The sequence below is a fragment of the Herpailurus yagouaroundi genome, unplaced genomic scaffold (genome assembly GCF_014898765.1).
Source record: "Herpailurus yagouaroundi ecotype Mexico unplaced genomic scaffold, PumYag 166, whole genome shotgun sequence".
Taxonomy (NCBI): Eukaryota; Metazoa; Chordata; class Mammalia; order Carnivora; family Felidae; genus Herpailurus; species Herpailurus yagouaroundi.
The window spans coordinates 37,727,022-37,748,148 of NW_024412407.1; the positions used below are offsets into that span (position 1 = coordinate 37,727,022).

The 21,127-nt window shown below is 38.6% G+C and overlaps 1 protein-coding gene across 1 annotated transcript; it reads left to right on the forward strand.

Annotated features, from left to right (window-relative positions):
* Positions 1 to 11,062: 11,062 nt before the first annotated feature.
* Positions 11,063 to 19,706, forward strand: CD69 (CD69 molecule). Its single transcript, XM_040488979.1, has 5 exons — positions 11,063 to 11,337; positions 15,966 to 16,088; positions 17,810 to 18,024; positions 18,366 to 18,469; positions 19,493 to 19,706. The coding sequence occupies exons 1-5, from the start codon at positions 11,274 to 11,276 to the stop codon at positions 19,599 to 19,601; spliced, it is 615 nt and encodes a 204-aa protein (XP_040344913.1). The 5' UTR covers positions 11,063 to 11,273; the 3' UTR covers positions 19,602 to 19,706.
* The last annotated feature ends 1,421 nt before the right edge of the window (positions 19,707 to 21,127 follow it).

Consider the following 21,127-nt stretch of genomic DNA (forward strand, 5'->3'; position numbering starts at 1 on the left):
ATGATCCATTCCACAACCCAAAAATATTTATGTAAAAATGATTGTGAGACTGGAATAGAATACAAAATAATAAAGGAAATACAAAATATAAAGAAAAATAAACAAGTTAACTGCACTTACCTTTGAAAACCTTCATGGCTGGTGTGAGCCTTCGTGACAAGGGAGGAGGGTTACCATGTGGGACAATTTTCATTATCACTCGTAGAATCACTGCTATCTATTGGCTCAAGGGGATTTTTTTCTTGTCATGCAACTTTAACAAGAACCTATTCAACGACACTTGCTTTTGCCTCCTTTTGAGGATTTCACAGAACTGTGACGCTGCATTGTCGTTAAACCGATTCATCGCTTGCACTGCTACGTCTTTATTCAGGCGGTGCTTGTCTACAAAATTTTGCACTGTTTCCCACATTTGACACATCTCCCTAATGTCAGTTGAAGTGAGGGTGTCTTCTGCCTTTTTCTCCTCCTCATGTGCAGACAAGATGCAGACATAGACTCCTTATGAAATCTTGCAATTTCGGCCACTTGCGTACCTCATTCATACTTCTTGCTGATATCCTTTTTAACCTCCACCGTAATCATATCCTTTTTCTTACTGCCTTTCTTTTCAACCTTTTTCTGTATGGGGGCCATTGTATGAACTTGTACGGATGTTGACCCCAGTACAGTATTAATAAACTCTTGTCATATACTGTATTTAATGTACCTGGCAATAAGGCAGCAGAGGAAAGGGTCTATATCTGCAGGCAGCTTGACCTCGAATGAAACAAAACATTCCTAAGCTTAGTCTTGTATGGAAAAGCAAAGGACTGTCCATAGGTGCTTTGAAGTGACAAAAAATACACGAGTTCTGGTTGGGGTCACCTTCCAACGTTCTGAAATATCACTGATTTCTGGCACACACCATAGCCTGACTGAGCATCCAAGCCTGGGAGAGGATCACCCACAATCCTGAAGAGAGAGAGAGAGAGAGAGAGAGAGAGAGAAGAATCAGTGGCTCGGTTGTGAGCATGTGACATTCGGCATCCCGTGCTACTCACATCGCAAGATATGGCTTGTTCATCAAGTTAAAATTTATTAGAAATGTTTGCTCATCTTGCAGAACACTCGCAGAGCAAGCTACTCGCAATCCAAGGTTTTACTCTATTTGTAAACACGTTTCAAACAATCTAATGAGTTTGGGCAAAAGACACAGACATTTCATTGCAGAAGACATACAGGTGACAACTAAGCACTTGAAAAGATGTTCAACATCCTTAGCCATTAGGGAAATACAAATTAAAGTCACAATGAGATGTCATCGCATACCTATCAGTATGGCTAGTGGAAATGTAAAACGCAGCGCTAATGGGAACATAAAATGGTGCAGCCACAGTAAAAGAGTTGGAGAATTTCTTAATAAGCCAACACGCAACTACCAAACCATCCATTAATTGCATTTCTGGACATTTATTCCAGAGTAATGAAACCTTAACTTCATACAAGGCTGTATACACAAATGTTCATAGCAACAATTTTATTCCTAACAGTCCCCAAACTGAAAACACATCAACTGTCTTTCAAAGAGTGAATGGTTAGTCTGTGGTACATCCATACCATGAAATACTATTTAGCAATAAAGAAGAAACTATTGATGCTTGCAACTACTTGGATCAATTCACAGAGAATTATGCAGAGCAAAAAAAAAAAAAAAAAAAAAAGGCCGACCCCCAAATGTTACGTACCATATGATTTCATTCCTATCACATTCTTAGAATGACAAAAACATAGAGATAAAGAATAGGTTAATGGTTGCCAGGGCGTATGGACAAGGGCAAGGGCAGATAGAAATAAGGGAGAGGCAGGAAGGAAATGCATTTGCCTCTAAAAGGACAACCAAAAACAAACAAAAAAATCATAAGGTAATGGATTTGTTCTATATCTTAACTACATCTGGTGTCCAACTACATTTGGTGTCTTGGTTGTGATATTATATTATAGTTTTTCAAAATGTTGCTATTGGTATGAATTGGTTAAAGCTTACAACTGCATTTGAATCTAAAGCTATCTCAACATTTTAGAAAACTAATTAAAAATGTTTGACTCTTCAATGTTTACGTTTGTTATATATATTTATTTATTATTACTGCATTACTGTATCATGTCTCATTTCTGATTTCACAGGAAAGCTTCTCAATTATTTATCCTTTAGTATGAGATTTATAAGTATCATTCCTCTCTAATCTATACATTAAGGAAGCTCATATAATTCTTAGTATATTATAGGCATCAATCACAAATGTATGGTTAAAATTTCCTTTTTTAAATATATTTTTAATGTTTATTTATTTTTAAGAGAGAGACAAAGTGTAAACAGGGGAAGGGGCAGAGAGAGTGAGAGAGAGAGAGAGAGAGAGAATCTGAGGCAGGCTCCAGGCTCTAAGCTGTCAGCACAGACCCTGATGTGGGGCTTGAACTCGCAAACTGCAAGATCATGACCTGAGCCAAAGTCGGACGCTTAACTGACTGGAGCCACCCAGGCATCCCGTGGTTAAATTTTTCAAATACTTGATTTTCTATTTTTTGAGTTAGTTTTTTTCCTTTTGATTTGTTAATATGGTAAATTCAGTTGATTGATTTTTGAATGAAAAACTAGCATTGTTTTCCTGGGATAAAACCAATATTCTTGTGGTATATTATTTTTTACATATCTTGAGTTCAGTTTTCTAAGCTTATTTTTTAAAATTATTCATCTCTCTTCATGAGTAAGATTGACTGGCCAGGTTTTGATTAGTGTTTTCCTGATTTGATCTTTTTATCTTCTTTGGAAGAATTTGTAACTTCTTTCTTTCATATGTGTTTGGTAAATTGGAACACAAAATTATCTGGGCATGGAGTTTTTGTTCGTTTTGTTTTCATGATTTATTTATTTCCCAAAAGGATGTATTTAGTTATGGATTGAATTTATTTAATAGTTACAGAAGTATGCCAAGGTAGGGGCGCCTGGGTGGCGCAGTCGGTTAAGCGTCCGACTTCAGCCAGGTCACGATCTCGCGGTCCGGGAGTTCGAGCCCCGCGTCGGGCTCTGGGCTGATGGCTCGGAGCCTGGAGCCTGTTTCCGATTCTGTGTCTCCCTCTCTCTCTGCCCCTCCCCCGTTCATGCTGTCTCTCTCTGTCCCAAAAATAAATAAATGTTGAAAAAAAAAATTAAAAAAAAAAAAAAAAGAAGTATGCCAAGGTAAAAATATCTTCTTGCTCCAAGTTTGGAAGAGGTGTTTGTCTGGGAGGTGTCCATTTTACTTAAATTGTCAACTAGGCTGGCCTTAAATTATTTGTAATACACTATTATGATTTTTTGCATCTGCCTTGACTTCTCCTACCCTTGGCAAATTCCCTTTTAGGGGCTCCATTTTCCTTTCCTAAGATGTTGCCTCAGTAAAGACCAATCCAATTCATCACAAATATTTCAACTTTAAAAAAAAATTACTTTATATATATATATATAGAGAGAGAGAGAGAGCACAAGTGGAGGAGAGGAGCAGAAGAAGAGAGAGTAGGAGAGAAAGGGAGAGAGAATCTTAAGCAGGATCCATGTTCGGCCTAGAGCCCAACACAGGGCTCGATCTCACAACCCTGGGATCTTGCCTGGAGCAGAAATCAAGAGTTGGATGCTCGATGGACGGAGTCATCCACGTGCCTCAGAAATATTGTAATGCATTTAAACTTCAAATTGATTGGGCAGAAGAATGTAATAATCCCTGAGCGTCTTCTACCTGGAGGCTCTTCTCTCAGTACATAAGTACGTGCAAATAGAGCCATAGGAGGAAAGATAAGCAGTTCTGTTCAAATTCCTTATGCATCTATCAAGATTCAAAGGCAAATGGATACATTTAAAAAATTTTTGTTTCAACGTTTATTTATTTTTGGGACAGAGAGAGACAGAGCATGAACGGGGGAGGGGCAGAGAGAGAGGGAGACACAGAATCGGAAACAGGCTCCAGGCTCCGAGCCATCAGCCCAGAGCCCGACGCGGGGCTCGAACTCCCAGACCGCGAGATCGTGACCTGGCTGAAGTCGGACGCTCAACCGACTGCGCCACCCAGGCGCCCCTACATTTTAAATCACTCAGTGACTCAGGCCCTGGGCTGCCTAAAATTTCTATACGTTACATTTGGTGTTTCCACACCATCGTCTTTGAGAATATTCCCCCTAAATGTTTGCTACATGTAAGAAGCCTGGGATTAATTTCTGTAAAGTACCGAGGGATGGTGAAGCACTAGATCTCATCTTTGTTATCGTTCTTTTACATCTTTTCCTTTCAAAAAGTGTCAGATTTTTCATAGTCCAGGTTTATGTATACATGAACTCCGTATTTTACCTTCACTCTCTCAAGTCAGGGAGAAGAAACACAACAGCTCATACTTTCCAAACCAACTCATTTCTGGCTTTTAGGAGTTATTCCACCAGAGAAGAGAGGTAGAAAGTTCAAAGAGTAAATTCAAAGAGAAGAGCAGAAGGTTGGAAAGTGTTTAGAACGGGAAATTCCCCCACTTACTCACGGTTACCTGCGTTGACTGTAGAGTAAGCAATCAGAAGGCACACACACATCTGTGACTTAAAAATAAATGTTACCAATTTGCATAATTTATACGAATTTGAGACCAAACAGTAAAAACTGAAGTTTTTGATTTCTGAGAAGATTAAAAGCCATTCAGAAACCTAATTCATCCATTGAAAGAAAAAAAAAAATTTTTAAACAAAAAAAAAAAAAAAAAAAAAGAAGAAGAAGAAGAAGAAGAAGATGAGGAAGAAAAAGGATGAACACTCTGTCTCCGGAAATTGTCTTAGGTCGGAAGTTTGCGGTCTCTGTGACCATGTGCTACCAAAAGCATCCTGCTGAGCTGCTGTCTGATAAGGACTGTATATCCTGTCTTCTCTGCATCACTTTGCATCTAGCTCACATTACTTCATTTCCTGTTGGGGACCTTGCCCCGGATTCTTCATATAAGGTCAAACACGACAGAGGCTCTGCTGCTCTGACTCCTGGTGTCCTGAGTGGCTTCTTCCAACTTTGCCCAGGCACTCCTTTCTCTAAGCCCCAGTCTATGAAATATTAACGACCATCTCTGCCTTCGACGTGTTATGTATGAAATAAGACATACAGCATCTCTGAGCGAGTTGAAAGCTTTGGATACACCGTTACGTGTATTTTACGAGGAGGTTGAACAACGTTTAGTTGTGCTAGTTTGGTTGCTTTAGTTTCCTATGCGATGCTTTGCTTTAGAGAGTTGAATCCCTCGGGGCTGACCACACAGGAAGCTGGCTTCCATATTTAGATGAGTAAGGGGTAACTGAAAAACCTGACCCCAGAATCTCTCCCACACTTCATCCTGACCCTCTACACTTTGCTTTATCTTCTTTCCTGCAATGCCACATACAGAGGTGCCTTTCTTGGATTTACCAAATACTGATTAGCAATATGAGCATGTAATCTATTACGTCTAGCAAGACCCTCTTGCAAGTGAAATGGCATGCCTTTTTAAATGTTTATTTATTTATTTTGAGACACAGAGAGAGACAGAGAGAGAGAGAGAGAGAGAGAGTAGGGGCAGAGACAGGGGGAGAGAGAGAATCCCAAGAAGGCTTCACGCTGGCAGCACAGAGCCTGGTGGGGGACTCGATCCCATGAACCATGAGGTCATGACCTGAGCTGCAATCAAGAGTGAACACTCAGGGTGCCTGGGTGGCTTTGTCGGTTAAGCGTCCGACTTCAGCTCAGGTCATGATCTCATGGTCCTTGAGTTCGAGCCCCGCTTTGGGCTCTGTGCTGACAGCTCAGAGCCTGGAGCCTGTTTGGGATTCTGTGTCTCCCTCTCTCTCTGACCCTCCCCCGTTCATGCTCTGTCTCTCTCTGTCTCAAAAATAAATACACGTTAAAAAAAATTAAAAAAAAAAAAAGAGTGAACACTCAACCAGCTGTGCCACCCAGGCACCCTGAGATGGCACACTTTTAATAATTACATCAGGACAAGTGTCAACCAGACCTTCAGGGCAAACCCTATTCACTGTTCTTTCACTCTTTTGCATACATTTAGGTTGATTGCTTCCTCAAATCCAAGGGAGATTTCTTACACTCAAAAAACAAGGACTGTGGAAGCAGAGGAGGATTAATGGGACAATATTAATTTTGTAGTGAAGTTCAGGTTATTATAAAGGACTTGCCTAGCAGGAGGTCCAGTAAATAACCTAGAAGGCCCACTGATGACATCCATTCTCAGTAATCTGACTGGTTTTCATGTTTGCAGAGGCCGTCTGCTGTCACCTATATACTAAGTGCTGAATTCAACAGAATACTTGGGCTGCTCCCATAAAGACAGAGGCGAAATGACTCCAGAAAAGAAATAACACAGGTCTTGATCATGGTTATAAGGTTTACAGATGATCTTTTTCTTCCTTCTTAAGTTTAGTTATTTATTTATTTGTAACCAACTGAGCCACCCAGGTGCCCCCAGATATTTATTTTCTGAAAATGAGATCTCTGGTTATCATTTCTTTTCTCTGTCCAATGGCCTATTTATAGATGCGTTACATAAATATAACATCTATAGTAGATGTCACATATATATATGCATGTGTTTATAAATGTAAGCGTATCTAAATGTACACATATAGCATCCATTCACTTGACTACAGCTGAAGAAGCAAGAAACCTCGAGCACACAGGCAAGCATCTCCATATTATGAGCGCTTTCTGAGATGGAAGTAAGAGAAGGCAGCTTCCTGTCTGTATCCTAGACAGACAAGAGCCACGTTGCATCCCATCAGCAAGAATGCTGCGACTTCTCAGCTTTGTCTCTTGCCGCAAATGAAAAACTCTCCCCTTTTAGGACTTCTATCAAAGTGATTCCTTCATACATCATTCAGTGCCTAATATATCCCAAACCCCATACGAGAACACTGATGTTTTTAGTTTATAATTTTCTTTCCTCGCCAAACCGTGTAAGTTGGATGTTAGTACTTTAAATCTACAGATAACAAAGCCAAAGCTCAGTGGAGTTGTGCGCTTTCCCAAAGCCGTGCAGTTAGCAAATGCTTGAGCCGATAATTCGCACACATTCTGTCGTGCGTCTGCCCAATAAGTATTTTGAACTCTTTCTATGTTCTAGGTGCCGTTTTATACTAGAGATTCATTGTTGAAAAAGTCAACCATGCCCCTGCTCTTAAAGATGCTATTTTCTAAAAAGGGAAATGAATAATAACAGTGAATTTTCAAAACTAGATATATATATTTACATTATTTATTTATTCATTTATATGTGTATTTGTTATATGTATATATATATATATAATGAACTACAAAATTTCAGATGAGAATATATTTTATACCATTCTTCTTCTTTTTAACTGTTTTTAGTTATTTTTGAGAGAGCCAGAGCTTGAGTGGGGGAAGGACAGAGAGACAGAGAGAGACACAGAATCCCAAGCAGGCTCCAGACTCCGAGCTGTCAACACAGAGCCTGATGTGGGGCTCTCAAACTCATGAACCGTGAGATCATGACCTGAACTGAAGTCTTACACTTAACTGACTGAGCCACCCAGGCACCCCTGAGAAAAGATTTTATAAAAGAAGAGAGTGAGGTAATATTGTGGCCAATGGAAGGTAAACTCTACAAGGGGTTGGGGAAGGTCTTGCTGAGAAGGTGACATGTGAGGTAACATAAACAAGAAGAAAGTGTTAACCATGGAAAATCTGAGAGAACAAGGGCAAGAACACACTCCATAAAACCAAAGTAAGTTTAGCTCTTCTCAAGGAACACAAAGAAGGTCACCATAACTGACCTATAGGGAGTAGGAGAGAAAATCGCGGGAGATGATTATTTGACTGTAAAATCTGTACTTTTTTTAAAATAATGCTAACCAACCTAACTTTTCTGGAATATTCAAATTTCAAAAACGGCGTTCCACTAAGAAAATTGATTTTCACACTTACGTGGGAGTCATCAGAGGGGAAAAGGCACGTTAGTAAGTGGTAAAAGGGGACCAGGATTTCTGTGGTTGCCCAACGAACTGCTAGAAATCGCTTTGTAGGTGGGAAACACACATGGCAAGGATTATTAGTGTGTGTAAGAATATTTGCTTTCTCCCCCCCCCCGCCCATCATACCCCACAGACTTGGAAGGGTTCGAATACTGTTGTAGATTTATAACTGTTATATTATCCCGTCACCCGAGCCCCAAGACCAGGTTCTTGAGTAAGAACGTCATAGATACGAACACTGAACTTAAGAGAAAGAAAACAGCTGGAGTTTATCAGAGATAGCTTGCATACAAGGGAGCCAACAAGAAAGAGGAATGCTGCTCCCCGAAGGGGCAGCGTGCAAGGCTTAAAGAGAGAGGTACTCTTCCAAAGAGTGAGGCGCTGGGAGTGCGGAAGCATCCTTCAGTCCTACCGTCATTATCTTGTGGTCTTTACCTTTCAACGGACATGAGACAATCACAGGCTGACTTTCTCCATGGTCCACCTCCTTTCAGGGCTCCCGAAAAACAGAAATCCTGGTGCAAGCAGGTTTTAAATTGTTATGTCTAATTTTGCCCAGACTACCATTACTCCCTAACAGCTGTTATCTCTCATTTGTTTGCATTCCCAGAAGTAGGTATTTGTCTCTAAGAGTATGGAAACTTTCAACCCTTGGCCCAGACCAGGAGTTTCACAGGAATTAAGTCCCTCTTGCTTTCCCTATACTGCCTCGACCCCATACATTCTTCATGATACAATGTGTATAGTCAGTGCCAAGGTGTGGACATTAACCCAGGTCTCCCAACTTTAGGAGAATAAACAGAGGATCTAAGTTGTTTTAACACAAAGAAATTAGTGAATGCAGCAGATGTTTCCCTTAAATACCCAACTTGCCTCCTCCATCCCTCATCTGTAATATTCAAGGGTGTCCTTGCTACCCAGTGGCGGTCTACAACCCCCCACACCTCCCTGAGTGGCACTCTGTATTCTGGAACTTTTGCATTTCTTTAATGTTTATTCTACTTTTGAGAGAAAGAGAGCTCAAGCGAGCCCGATATGGGGCTGGAACTCACAAACCGTGGGATTGTGACCTGAGCTGGCGTCGGACGCTCTATCGACTGAGCCACTCAGGCGCCCGTGGAACTTTTATGGCTTTTATACATATTCTTTCATTAGTTCATATTTATTTATTCATGCACTCAACAACTCTGTGTACTAAGCACATACTAGGTTCCAGTTGTCATGTCAGGTGTTAGAGCCACAGAGGGGGTAAGCCAGAAAAAGTTATTGCCCCCAAGCAGCTTACTTAGTCTAGAAAGGAAAGTAGATGATAAACAATGATACAATGTCAGCTGTCACCACGTGATAGAAAGAAAGATAAAGGTATACGGCGGCACAGAGCGTGAGGTTCTATTTCACATATAGAAAGCACATTGAAGACCTTTCTGGGCAGATCACAGTTGAATAATAAATGAAATGAGTTAAAGGAAGAGAGACACATGCAAGCAGATGGAAGAAGAACCTTTCAGAGAAAATGCACAAATTCTGAAGTGGGAGTATGCTTGACATTTTTGTGGTATAGCAGAGGTTACAGTTGGAGAGGACAGTGACTAATAGGGAAAATGGCAGGAGAGGTAGCCAAGGGCTAGATCAGAGACCTTCTCAACTATAAGAAGGTCTTTGGATTTTTATGGTGATTTTGATAAGAAGGCTTTGCGGGTAGGAGTGGGGAGGAGATGAACATCTCAACAAAGTGATAGGACTTAATTTTAAACAACGCTTCTTGCTGTCGTGTGGAAAACACACCAGGAAACGGACCGAGAGTGGAAGCAAAGAGAACCCTTAAGACCAACGCGTAACTCTTAATGTCTTAGGTTAACAAATAAATACAATGGCCTAACTCAGCCACAGTCGATGAGAATTCCAACCCATCTAAGCATAATACTTTCATGAAGCCTTTCTTTTGAGACCAGATTGTCTTTAAAGAAGAGGTACTAATGACAAAAATTGTGGCAGCAAGGTTGGTAACAAGAGTGATATTCTGATCCCCTCTTTAAGTCACCACGCACAGACATTCTGGCATCATTTTGTGTCGATCTTAATAGCTTAGATGGTATTAGATGCCATGGCGATATATTTTTTATAATAATCATACTCCTCGGGGAGCCTGGGCAGCTCAATCGGTTAAGCCTCTGACTCTTGATTTCAGCTCAGGTCATAATCTCGGGGACCACGGGGTCCATGATGACAGCACAGAGCCTGCTTGAGATTCTCTCTCTTTCCCTCTCTCTCTCTCTCTCTGCCCCTCCCTCCCTCGTGCTTTCTCTCTCCTTCTCAAAAATAAAATACATAAAATTTATGACAATCATACTCCAGATGTCTGACACCTCAGAAATACGTGAAAAATAATCATGTAACAGAGGAGAAAATTAGAGAAGAATAAGATACTAGGGGGAATAAGGACAATCTAGATGACAGTAAAATGTGGCAAAAACTTAACAGGAGGTAAATGAAACAGGTAATTTAAGACAAACAATTTTAGACTATCGGAAGTTCCAGACCACAAGGTTTCTATTTCTTGAATTAAAAGCAAGCGTGTACGAAATGGTAACGTAGAAGAACTAGTCCCTAGGGAAGACGTGAATGATACCCTTCTGACAGCCGATTTATAGCTTCCTAAGTAAAATTCTTCCAGAGTGGAGAGAGATTCATGAGGACAGAGATCTTAAAATTCTTACTTCACAATGACCCCTCTAGCCCCAATCAGTGTCAGGGGCAGAGTGCATGCTCAATAAATATTAGTTGTTCATTAGCTAAATGAATCAGAATCTAGGGGAAATATTACTCGCCAAATTATTTCCACCTCAAAGATAAGAAGCCTTAACCGTTCGCTCTTTACTTAAATACACCGTCTCCTAAACTATCTGTGTTTTTTACAAACTTAAAGAAGGATGTCTCAGATGCCGGAAAAATCCTGCTTGTCGCTTCATGCTACACCTACAGTTGTGAGAAAGCACATTTCAGACAGCAGGGAAAACCCGCAGCTCACCACCACAACACGGTGTGAATTGTCTGGGCCGCTGGAGCATAAATTAAAGAGAACTGATGTAGTCGAGCGGTTATAGGTGGCAAGAGGAAGGGGGTGGAGACAATATAACTGAATATAAACGCTGAGATACCTCACAGACTCAGAGACAGGACAAGAGGTCTGGCGAAGACTTTTGCTGTAGTTGGCTTGGCCTGGGATTAGCCAGGGAATCTTGACTAGAGCAAAGATGAATTCTGAAGATTGTTCCATAACAGAGAACAGCTCCTTGCATCCGGAGAGAGAACAACAAAGTAAGTCAGACCTTATTTGTTATATCCTTGTAACAAAACTCCTTTTCCCTCTCTGTCCCTCACACACACATACATCTATCTGTCTATCTATCTATCATCTATCTATCATCTATCTATCTATCTATCAATCATCTATCATCTGTCTAGCTAGCTTATGTATTACAGCACTTTAAAAAATGAGCCTTTGTCTTTAGAAAAACTTGGTTACATTTTGCTTCAGTCCAGGAAAAGGACAATATGGGAACAAGTAATTATTTCTCTATCTACCTGAAACATGAGAGGAGACCACGACGTTGGATTTCAGAAGGCCTTTAAAGATCTGTTCCTTTGTTTCAATGTACGCCGTTACCAGTTCTTCAGATTTACCTGGAAAGCTCACTGGCCCAGTGCATTCCCCATCCTTCTTCCATATCCATCTGTAGACACTTCAGGAAGCACAGCCTCTCTTTACAAAACTTTTCTTGGCCTTCCACATGAACACTTACATTCTCCGTTGTCTTCACCTGTGTCTTTGTAGGCTTTCTGTTTGCTTCGTTGTATTCTCGTGACAACATCCTCCAGTTGTTGGCAATGAAGGTTTCCAACCTTTGAGAGGATAGACGGACGCATGTACCGGGCCCGGTGGTAGTTTCTTAGGAGAAGGTCACGAAAAGTTCTTGAAAGGGCAATCTTCTGCTTCTGCACCCTTCATAGAACCCTTCCTCTATTTCATCATTCTGCTTCACCCTCTAATCACTGGCCTCAGATTCGACATGAGTCACACATGGTTCTTCCTTTCTTCTGTCTTTCATCTAGATACATCAAAATGTGATTATCTTAGCTATTTACTTTTCCCCCTCCTCTCTTTGCCTATTCTGTCCACAGACTTTTCTTCTCTTTCCTGTTACCAGAATGTTCCCATTTTTTTTTTCTTATAATGTGTTTCTGTGAGGCTTGTTTGTCTTTTTTTTTTTTAATTTAGCCTTCTTCCTCTCCAATTAATGAGGTGCCCCCCACACTTACTTTTAAGCAAAGTTACCTGGTAATAAAGGGGTGCGTTATAACATGAACAGCAAAGCTGAACGGTCTGGAGACTGGGATTGTTTTCTGAGCCTGTGTCTGCTAGACTGGTTTATGTGAGGAAGACACCAATCGCTTCTGATAAACCCATCTTTCACTAAGTACACGCGCTCGAGTGTGCATAAGAAGTGCAAGCCGCAAAGATTCCGGGTAGCTAGGTAACCATAATGTTATGGCCCAGCTGAGCTGCTGAAAAGAAATAACGTACATAATAATAAAATCACCCAGTAAGTAGAGATCATAGTTGAACAACGAAGGACCTAATTCAGGAATCCGCAACTTTTCCCGAGTTCTCCAATTTTCTATTGAGTGTTTAGTTTATGGTGCCCTTGTGGTTGCTTTATTACTATAAGCCATCGTTGGGCATCACCTTTGGATGACTTGGTATTTAATTGTGGATTTAGCTTCAACTTCTTCGTTAATGAACAGGGCCCATAATCAGAGCGGAAGTATCCTGTAAGGGGAGTGTTTTGTTGCCTAGGTGATGAATCAAACAGTGAGTAACAATAGCCCTCACTAATGGAGAAACATACAGTCTGAGAATCACCTCCACCGTTGGCCTGTGGATAAGCCAATAGACTGAGCTAGGCTGGCTCTGAGTCCGGGAGCTACACGGATGAGTTAGTGTTTGCTGAGGAACCACAACTCTTGCTGCATTGAGTCTAAACAGCATGATTGACTCTCACACGGGGAGAAGTGAAACTAGACAGACACTTCTGAACTTGCTACCCTATCTGCCAAGGGCTGCTTCCGGTGATAGTTGCATGCTGGTTAAAAAAAAAAAAAAAAAAAAAAGGAAGATTTGCTTTGAGAAGCTGAGAGAAATAGAGCTAGAGAAGAGTGAAGTAAAAGCTTCTCTTGCAAAACCCCAATGCAGACCTATGCAGGGAAAGAACAATCCCCAGAAGCAAAAGCTGATGTTGATAACCAGTGAACAATGAAAGAAAACACACCTCTGTGCTCAGTTTCACTTCGGAGAAATGTTTTTTAGGAAAAGAAATACAAGAATCTCAAGATATGTCCTCTTTTAGTATGCTTTTAATTATGGAAATCGTAGCATATAGAAAAACATGATATGTTTGCATTCGATGCTATTTTGTATGGTAATTTCTAGTATCATTCAAGTGGCCATTTTACGTTTCAGTGTTTTTTTTTTTTTATTATTTTTTTTTTAACTTTTTTTTCCACGTTTTTATTTATTTTGGGGACAGAGAGAGACAGAGCATGAACGGGCGAGGGGCAGAGAGAGAGGGAGACACAGAATCGGAAACAGGCTCCAGGCTCTGAGCCATCAGCCCAGAGCCCGACGCGGGGCTCGAACTCATGGACCGCGAGATCGTGACCTGGCTGAAGTCGGATGCTTAACCGACTGCGCCACCCAGGCGCCCCGAGTTTTTGAGAACCTAATAGGGAGCTATGTATCTCTTGTGAGGCCAAATTTTAGAAACCCTGAGGGGTCATCCTAGCAAAAATCAAATTCAATCACTGGTCACAAAATCTTCTTCTCTCCGTTCTTGATTACTTATTTATAGTCTAAAGCAGATATTCTTATAGTTTTTTTTAAAACTAAGAATCATCATTCACATCATGTTCATATTCCACAAAATTATTTCTTATTGGTGAAATCAAATCAAATTTTTGCTTCGTTTCAGCCTTATACAGAAGGTACATGAAAAAAATCAACTTCTACCTAACATTTGCTGTATAATATTATGTTTCCTCTACTAACTTCTCTTGAAAAATTCAAATATTTTGCTCTTCACTCAAATATCATTTTATTTTTATTTTTTTTCAACTTATTTATTTATTTATTTATTTTTTTGGGGACAGAGAGAGACAGAGCATGAACGGGGGAGGGGCAGAGAGAGAGGGAGACACAGAATCGGAAACAGGCTCCAGGCTCCGAGCCATCAGCCCAGAGCCCGACGCGGGGCTCGAACTCCCGGACCGCGAGATCGTGACCTGGCTGAAGTCGGACGCTTAACCGACTGCGCCACCCAGGCGCCCCTCAAATATCATTTTAATTGGGGCATAATTTACATGCCACAGATGCACAAATCAAAAGTATGCCATTTAATGAGTTCCATAACAACTCCAATCAAGATTTGAAATTTCACCCTAGAAAGTTCCCCTGTGTTTCTTTCCAGCCACATTACTTTTCCTACACACATAAAAGCAATTACTTTTCTGATTTCTGTTACCATAGTTTAATTCAACTTTTTTTTTTTTTTGAGTATAGGTAACACATAATGTTACATTATTTTCAGGTGTACAACATAGTAATTCCACACCCCTTTATGTTCTGCTATGCTCACCATAATGTAGGACTCTCTGTCACACCATGCTCTTTCTTACACTACCACGGATTATATTTCCTATGCTGTGCCTTTCATTCCCGTGAATTATCCATTCCATCGCTGGAAGCCTGTATCTCCCACTCTCCCTCACCCATTTTGCCCCTACCCCCATCCTCCTCCCCTCTGGCAATCTTCATTTGGTTCTCTGTATTTATGGGTCCGATTCTGCTATTTGTTCCTTCACTTGCTTTGTTTTTTAGACTCCACCTCTAAGTGAAATCATATGGTGTTTGTCTTTCTTGGTCTGACTTCGTTCAGCTATCCTTGAGTGTCATATAAACGGAAACCTATAGTTTATAGCCTTGAATGTCATATAAATGGAAATCTATAGCATATAGTTGTAGCTGCATTTTTTTCACTTGACATTTTTTGAGACCAATGCATTTTGTTGCATTGATGAGGTTTTTTGTTTGTTTGTTTTTGTGGGGTTTTTTTTTTGTTTTTGTGGTTTTTTTTTTTCTGCTGAGTAGAATTCAGATATGCCATACCTTGTTTATCCATATTCCTGTTGATGGATATGTGGATTCTTTCTAAGATTTGGCTGTTAAGGATAAAGCTGCTATGAGCATTCTTGTTTTGTACAAGTCAAATTCTGAATCAGAGGATAGGTATATATTTCACTGTATGAAAAACAGTTTTCCAAATTATCTTTTCATTTTACTCCCCCATCAGTAATATATGAAAATTTCCATTGCTTCACGTATGTACTGACTTCACCAAAAAGTACCACCAGTCTTTTTTTTTTTTTAATTTTCAGTCATGGTGGTTGTAGATATTTATATATCAATTCAATATTTTTTATTCATCATCCATATTTATTGCATTTAAGTCAACTTTCTTAAACAGGAACTACAGAGAGGTTAAGAGATTATGCTTAGGATGTCCTTTTTATATGTCTCCTAGGGTAATCAGATATTTAATAAATGTTCTTGTGATTCAAACAATAAAATTATCATAAACTTAGAATTTTTGTAGCTACTAAGTGCACATATTAGGCAGATATTTTATGATCTCATCATTATCCCTGGATCAGTTCATTTCTAGCCAAAAATAAACTGTCCAAAGTCACTCAAAATTGGGGGGAAATTAACTTATAAATTCCATCTAAGAAGATAAGGAGGTATTGAAATGCAAATGCCTCAGGAGAATATCAAATGTCCCTTTCTTACTTCTACAGTTGACCTGAATTCATCATGAACTTTCTCCCTGCAGGTACCACCGCCAGCCCTCAGTTTGCAACACAGCATGAAGGGTCCCTTCAAGTTCCTATCCCATGTGCTGTATTGAATGTGGTCTTTATCACTTGTTTAATCATTGCTCTCATCGCTTTATCAGGTGGGTCTGTACTTCATGAATTCATTCTGCTGTTAGTTAGCATTCCTGTCCAGCTGAAATCAACAGGGATTACTGGCACTAATTAATCTGAAATTCTGATTAATTTAGAATCACCCCCATTTTTTTTCAAAAGCATCATTTTTGTTTTATTTGTTTGCTTTTGCATGGAACTTAATCTAAAAGCCTTTGGTTTTTCTTAACAGTAAAGCCTTTAGGCAAGGGGAGGGTCAGGAATTGTTAGCTGCCATTGTACAGAAAGTGAAATGTGTAACATGCCCAACTCTAGCCCCAGAACCCTCACAGAGGAGGATATGGTCTCACATGAAGGAAAAAAAAGAGGGGGGACTCTCATACTTTGGAATCTAGAAATGGTCTCTCTCTCTTTTTTAGAATCACCCCCATTTTTTATACATGGCTGATTTCTTTGAACATCCCAAATATAATTCCATATTCTTTAGATAATCAATGCAACGCTTTCTCAGTTGCCTAGAACGTCTTTAGAAGTATTAAAGGTGTCTGTGACTTAAAAATTATTGTGGGATGGGGGAAGGGAAGGAAAAAAAAGAAGTTAAAAATTATTGTGGGAGAAGATTACACTTGAGCGGATTTTTAAATCTGAGGTGAAAGGGACTGATTTAGAGTCTAACTAAATAGACATTTACTTAGGGGGAAAATGTGGGCTTCACATTCATTTTTGATAGAAAAAAATAATATCTAAGCCATAGATTAATCAGGAATTGACCAGTCTTTTGTTTTTTATCTCAAGGGCCACAGAAGGGTGCTTATGCATAATTAAATACATACATATATATATATATATATACATGTATATATATATATATATCTAGATATATATACATACATACATATATATATAAATACTAATAATATAAATACTAATAAATATAAATATAATATATATAATATAAATATAATATAATATAAATTATATTATACTAATAATTATAAATACTAATAAATATAAATATAATATATATAATATAATATATTACTATATTACTATATATACTATATATATATACTATATATATATATAATATAATATATTACTATATTACTATATATACTATATTAGTATATAATACTAATAAATATAAATATAATATATATAATATAAATATAATATAATATAAATACTAATAAATATAAATACTAATAAATATAAATATAAATATATACATAAATACATACATATATATATATATATACATGTATATATATATATACATGTATATATATATATATCTAGAAGCTCCCAAAGAATTAATTGGGATACGGTATTCAAAACATAGCAATACCAAGACATATTTGCCTTTTACAAACATGAAATCTTACAATTTTATGAAACGTCCCCAGCCATAGTTCTTTCTGTATTCTGAATTATTTCCCTACAAATTATTCTCTCCATCTCCCAATTTAGTGTTTCGTTGGCTGCATTGGAATTTATAATGCCCTTTACCCTTTTTAGTCCAAAGACTACTGGCAGGATTTTTCTATTTTCCACCCCTTTCGGAGATTATGGCCCAAGGGACACCCTCTTATTTCTTGCATCCTGACAGTGGTAGTTAGGCACAACAGGAAATTAGATAAAGTGAGAACCTGCCTTCTTGCTCTTCTCAGAATTCACTTCTTGCCTCTCATCCTTGTCATTGTCAGCTAGTTTCTTTTATTACTAAAACAAACCATTTTCCTGTTCACAGTTGGCCAATACAACTGTCCAGGACAATGTTCACTGGGTGTGATGGCACACCCAGTGCCATCAAATAGCCCTGTTTCTTCATGCTCAGATGATTGGCTTGCATACCGGAGGAAATGCTACTTTATTTCCACTGTAACAAAGGACTGGAAGTCAGCACAAAACTTTTGCTCTGAACACAGGGCTACTCTTGCCTTCGTTGATTCTGAAGAGGACATGGTAAGATTCAAAAACAATTTCCTAAATATTTGCTATTTTTCGATAGAGATAATCTGTGATTTCTTTGAAGACATTGTACCTATCTCCCTTGTAGGGAAATTTAGTTACAGAAAAGCATGAGATCAGTCTGAGGTCATAATCAGGGTTCCGTTTAACCTTGTAAATTTGATTCGATTATTTAGCTTCAATGGCCAAAAGTTCAAACGAGCTGGTCCCAAACAGAGCTAATAAGTGAGCAGCTTAGCCATCATGCCTTGAATTACAGCTTTTGAGAAATGGAATTTATTACATACTTACCAGAGGGGTTGTTTAACATATGCCTTCTTTGTGCTTTCTTCAAGATCTTTTTAAAACGATATGTGGGTAGAGCCGAACATTGGATTGGGCTGAAAAATGAAGATGGCCGGACATGGAAATGGTCAGATGGCAAAGTATTCAATAACAGGTAAGTTTTAAGATGTCTCTTCATCCTCCCCAGAATGGCAGCTCAGGGAAGCCATTTTCCTTCCAAATCACTGTTGTATACAAAGGTTGTGCCCTTTGTGAGCAGAGCTTTACCAGTCTGTTTTGTACGCTTACACTGTTTCAAATTCTTCAAAGAACGGTTTTAATATTGCCATTTTTGTCTTTTTATCTACTTGGAAATCATACAATAAATGCTTCTAGTATGTTTATCTCAGCAAATGTCAGTGTGGGTAACAGACTCAGAAATTTTCCAGAAATAATTACAATGCTACAAAAAGAAAAAAAATCCAACATTTCCAATCTCGTATATATATTGTCCTGATAAGCTGGAGTTTTTCTTTTTTCTTTTTTCTTTAGAAAATAATTCCCTTTTACCCTCTCCCAATTCTCATCACCACAGAGGTAAAGAACAATATTTCTAATCATGAATTAGAAGCCTCTGTGGACCTAAGAGAAAACTTGCCTCAGAATGAAAGATATTGCCTAATTTTACTACCTGTAATTAATGTACATTTTAAAGTTTAAAGAACATTTTATATGTTTAATGTTAATCTTTTCATCTGAAAACTCAGAATTGAAAAAATCTCTAGCTATCTAAATAGTTTTATGATAATTACTGATATGGAGAATAAATTTAAGTCTCTAGAAAAGGAATTCTTAATATGTGTCCTACAGGACTATACATGCAGATGGGCTTTAGGGGCCATAAACCTAACTCAGAAACAACCAAGAATCACTCCTCTGGTGGTATGCCAACCGAAGGAATGGAACTCTTACTCTCTGCTCTGTTTCTACCCTCCACATCGTCTTCCTTCCAGTCCCGATCTACTGTCTTTACAAGTTAGTTTACGGTCAACTTGACCAGCTGACATGCTTCATGAGGTCCTACCAAGCGAAAAAAAAAAAAAAAAAATCACAGACCACCCTCACAAAGTTCATTCTCCTGTAACTGAATGGAAATAATGAACTGAAAATAATGCTGACTTTCTTTATTGTTTGCCAGGTTCAACCTTATGGGATCTGAGAACTGTGCATTTCTGAATAGCTCAGGGGTCATCAGCACAGAATGTGAAAAGAATTTATACTGGATATGTAGTAAGCCCTTCAAATAATGAGGAAACATATTTGCTTCTTGACCATGGTGACTTGGAACTCGAGGAAATTTGTGTTGATGGATGCTGCTTTATGGTCAGAAATTTTCCATAAAGACTTTGGGGGAAAAAAAAAACAACCCTTCGTTTTATTTTGGAAACCTTCTTCCAAATGAGACTATGGAAAAAAGGAAAAGAAATTACAGGTTATCCAGCCATGAGCTGAAAAAGGCACAGGTTGCCTGATCATTCATTATGCGCAAAAATGAGAATGACTTTAAGCCTTATGGAAGCACTTTATATTTTAAAATTCAGAAATAGTAAAATAACTAGGCTTAGAGTTATTATTTATTGTTGAATGACTGCCGAAACTGAGTGTGCTCCTCATATTTGCACTATTTGAAGATGTTAACTGGTGGTGTTAAAAACCAAATGTCAGCACAAGAAATGTTAACCGGTAGTGCAAACATTTAGTCTAAATGGGTTTTTTGAAAAAAAAAAAAAAAATCAGAGAACATTTCTAAGTGGACAAATGCTTATGAAACTAAGCTTCATAATATTTTTCTCTTTATAGAGAAGTTTGTCAACTTACTTTGTCATTTTCCTGGCAAAAGAGTGGGCTAATCATGTATTTATATGGTTTGTTGGTTTTCGTTCTTGTTTTTTTTTTTTTAGTTCTACGTAACTCATCTTTTCCAATGGTACATACTTCATTGTCTTAAAAATCTTACATGTAGCATTTTACAGAGACACAGACAAACGCAAAGACTATAACGGATATTTGTGAAGCAGATGAAAGTGTTGGAAAATGTGCAATATGTGATGTGGTAAATTTCTATCGGGAAAAAGTCTGTATTCTTCAAACCTGGAATAGTCAAGTCTTATCTGACTATAAATGTGTACCTTTCCTAATCAATTCTCCCATGTGCAATGCTTCATATGAAGTATTTTCTGAGTGCAATAGTGTTTCTTTGTCTTTTGTATTCACTGCCATTATAAGCTGATTTTGTGTAAGTTAAAATAAAGGTAGAATCAACAAAACGGTTTCTAAGAAGTGTTCATTCCTTCAAAATGCACTAATATATGTCATAGTATCAGAAAACAGAACACTAGAACATTTTTTAAACTTACCTACAGTAAAAACTTAGCTTTATAGCACAGTTTGTACTTTTGGTTTTTGGAATTTTTTTTTAACATTTATTTTTAAGACAGAGAGAGACAGAGCGTGAGCCGGGGACGGGTAGAGAGAGAGGGAGACACAGAATCCGAAGCAGGCTCCAGGCTCTGAGCTGTCAGTACAGAGCCCGACCGTGGGCTCGAACTCACAGAGCGCGAGATCATGACCTGAGCCGGAGTCAGATGCTCAACCGACTAAGCCACCCACGCGTCCCCAGTTCGTACTTTTTGAATTGTTTTCATATGTGCTTCCAAAAGGGCTCTATGTATTTTTCTGTAGAGCAGATGTGCAGTGAACATTCAAATTGACTTGAGAGGAATGTAGGTCATTTAAATTTTTGACTCTGTTATTTTCTTCCTTTTCTGTTATT

Bases quoted from the DNA above. Each gene is read 5' to 3' on its own strand.
- CD69 (XM_040488979.1), top strand. From the start codon at position 11,274: ATGAATTCTGAAGATTGTTCCATAACAGAGAACAGCTCCTTGCATCCG. The intron at 16,089-17,809 runs GTGGGTCTGTAC...TCCTGTTCACAG, and splicing joins TGCTCTCATCGCTTTATCAG to TTGGCCAATACAACTGTCCA. The intron at 18,025-18,365 runs GTAAGATTCAAA...GCTTTCTTCAAG, and splicing joins TTGATTCTGAAGAGGACATG to ATCTTTTTAAAACGATATGT.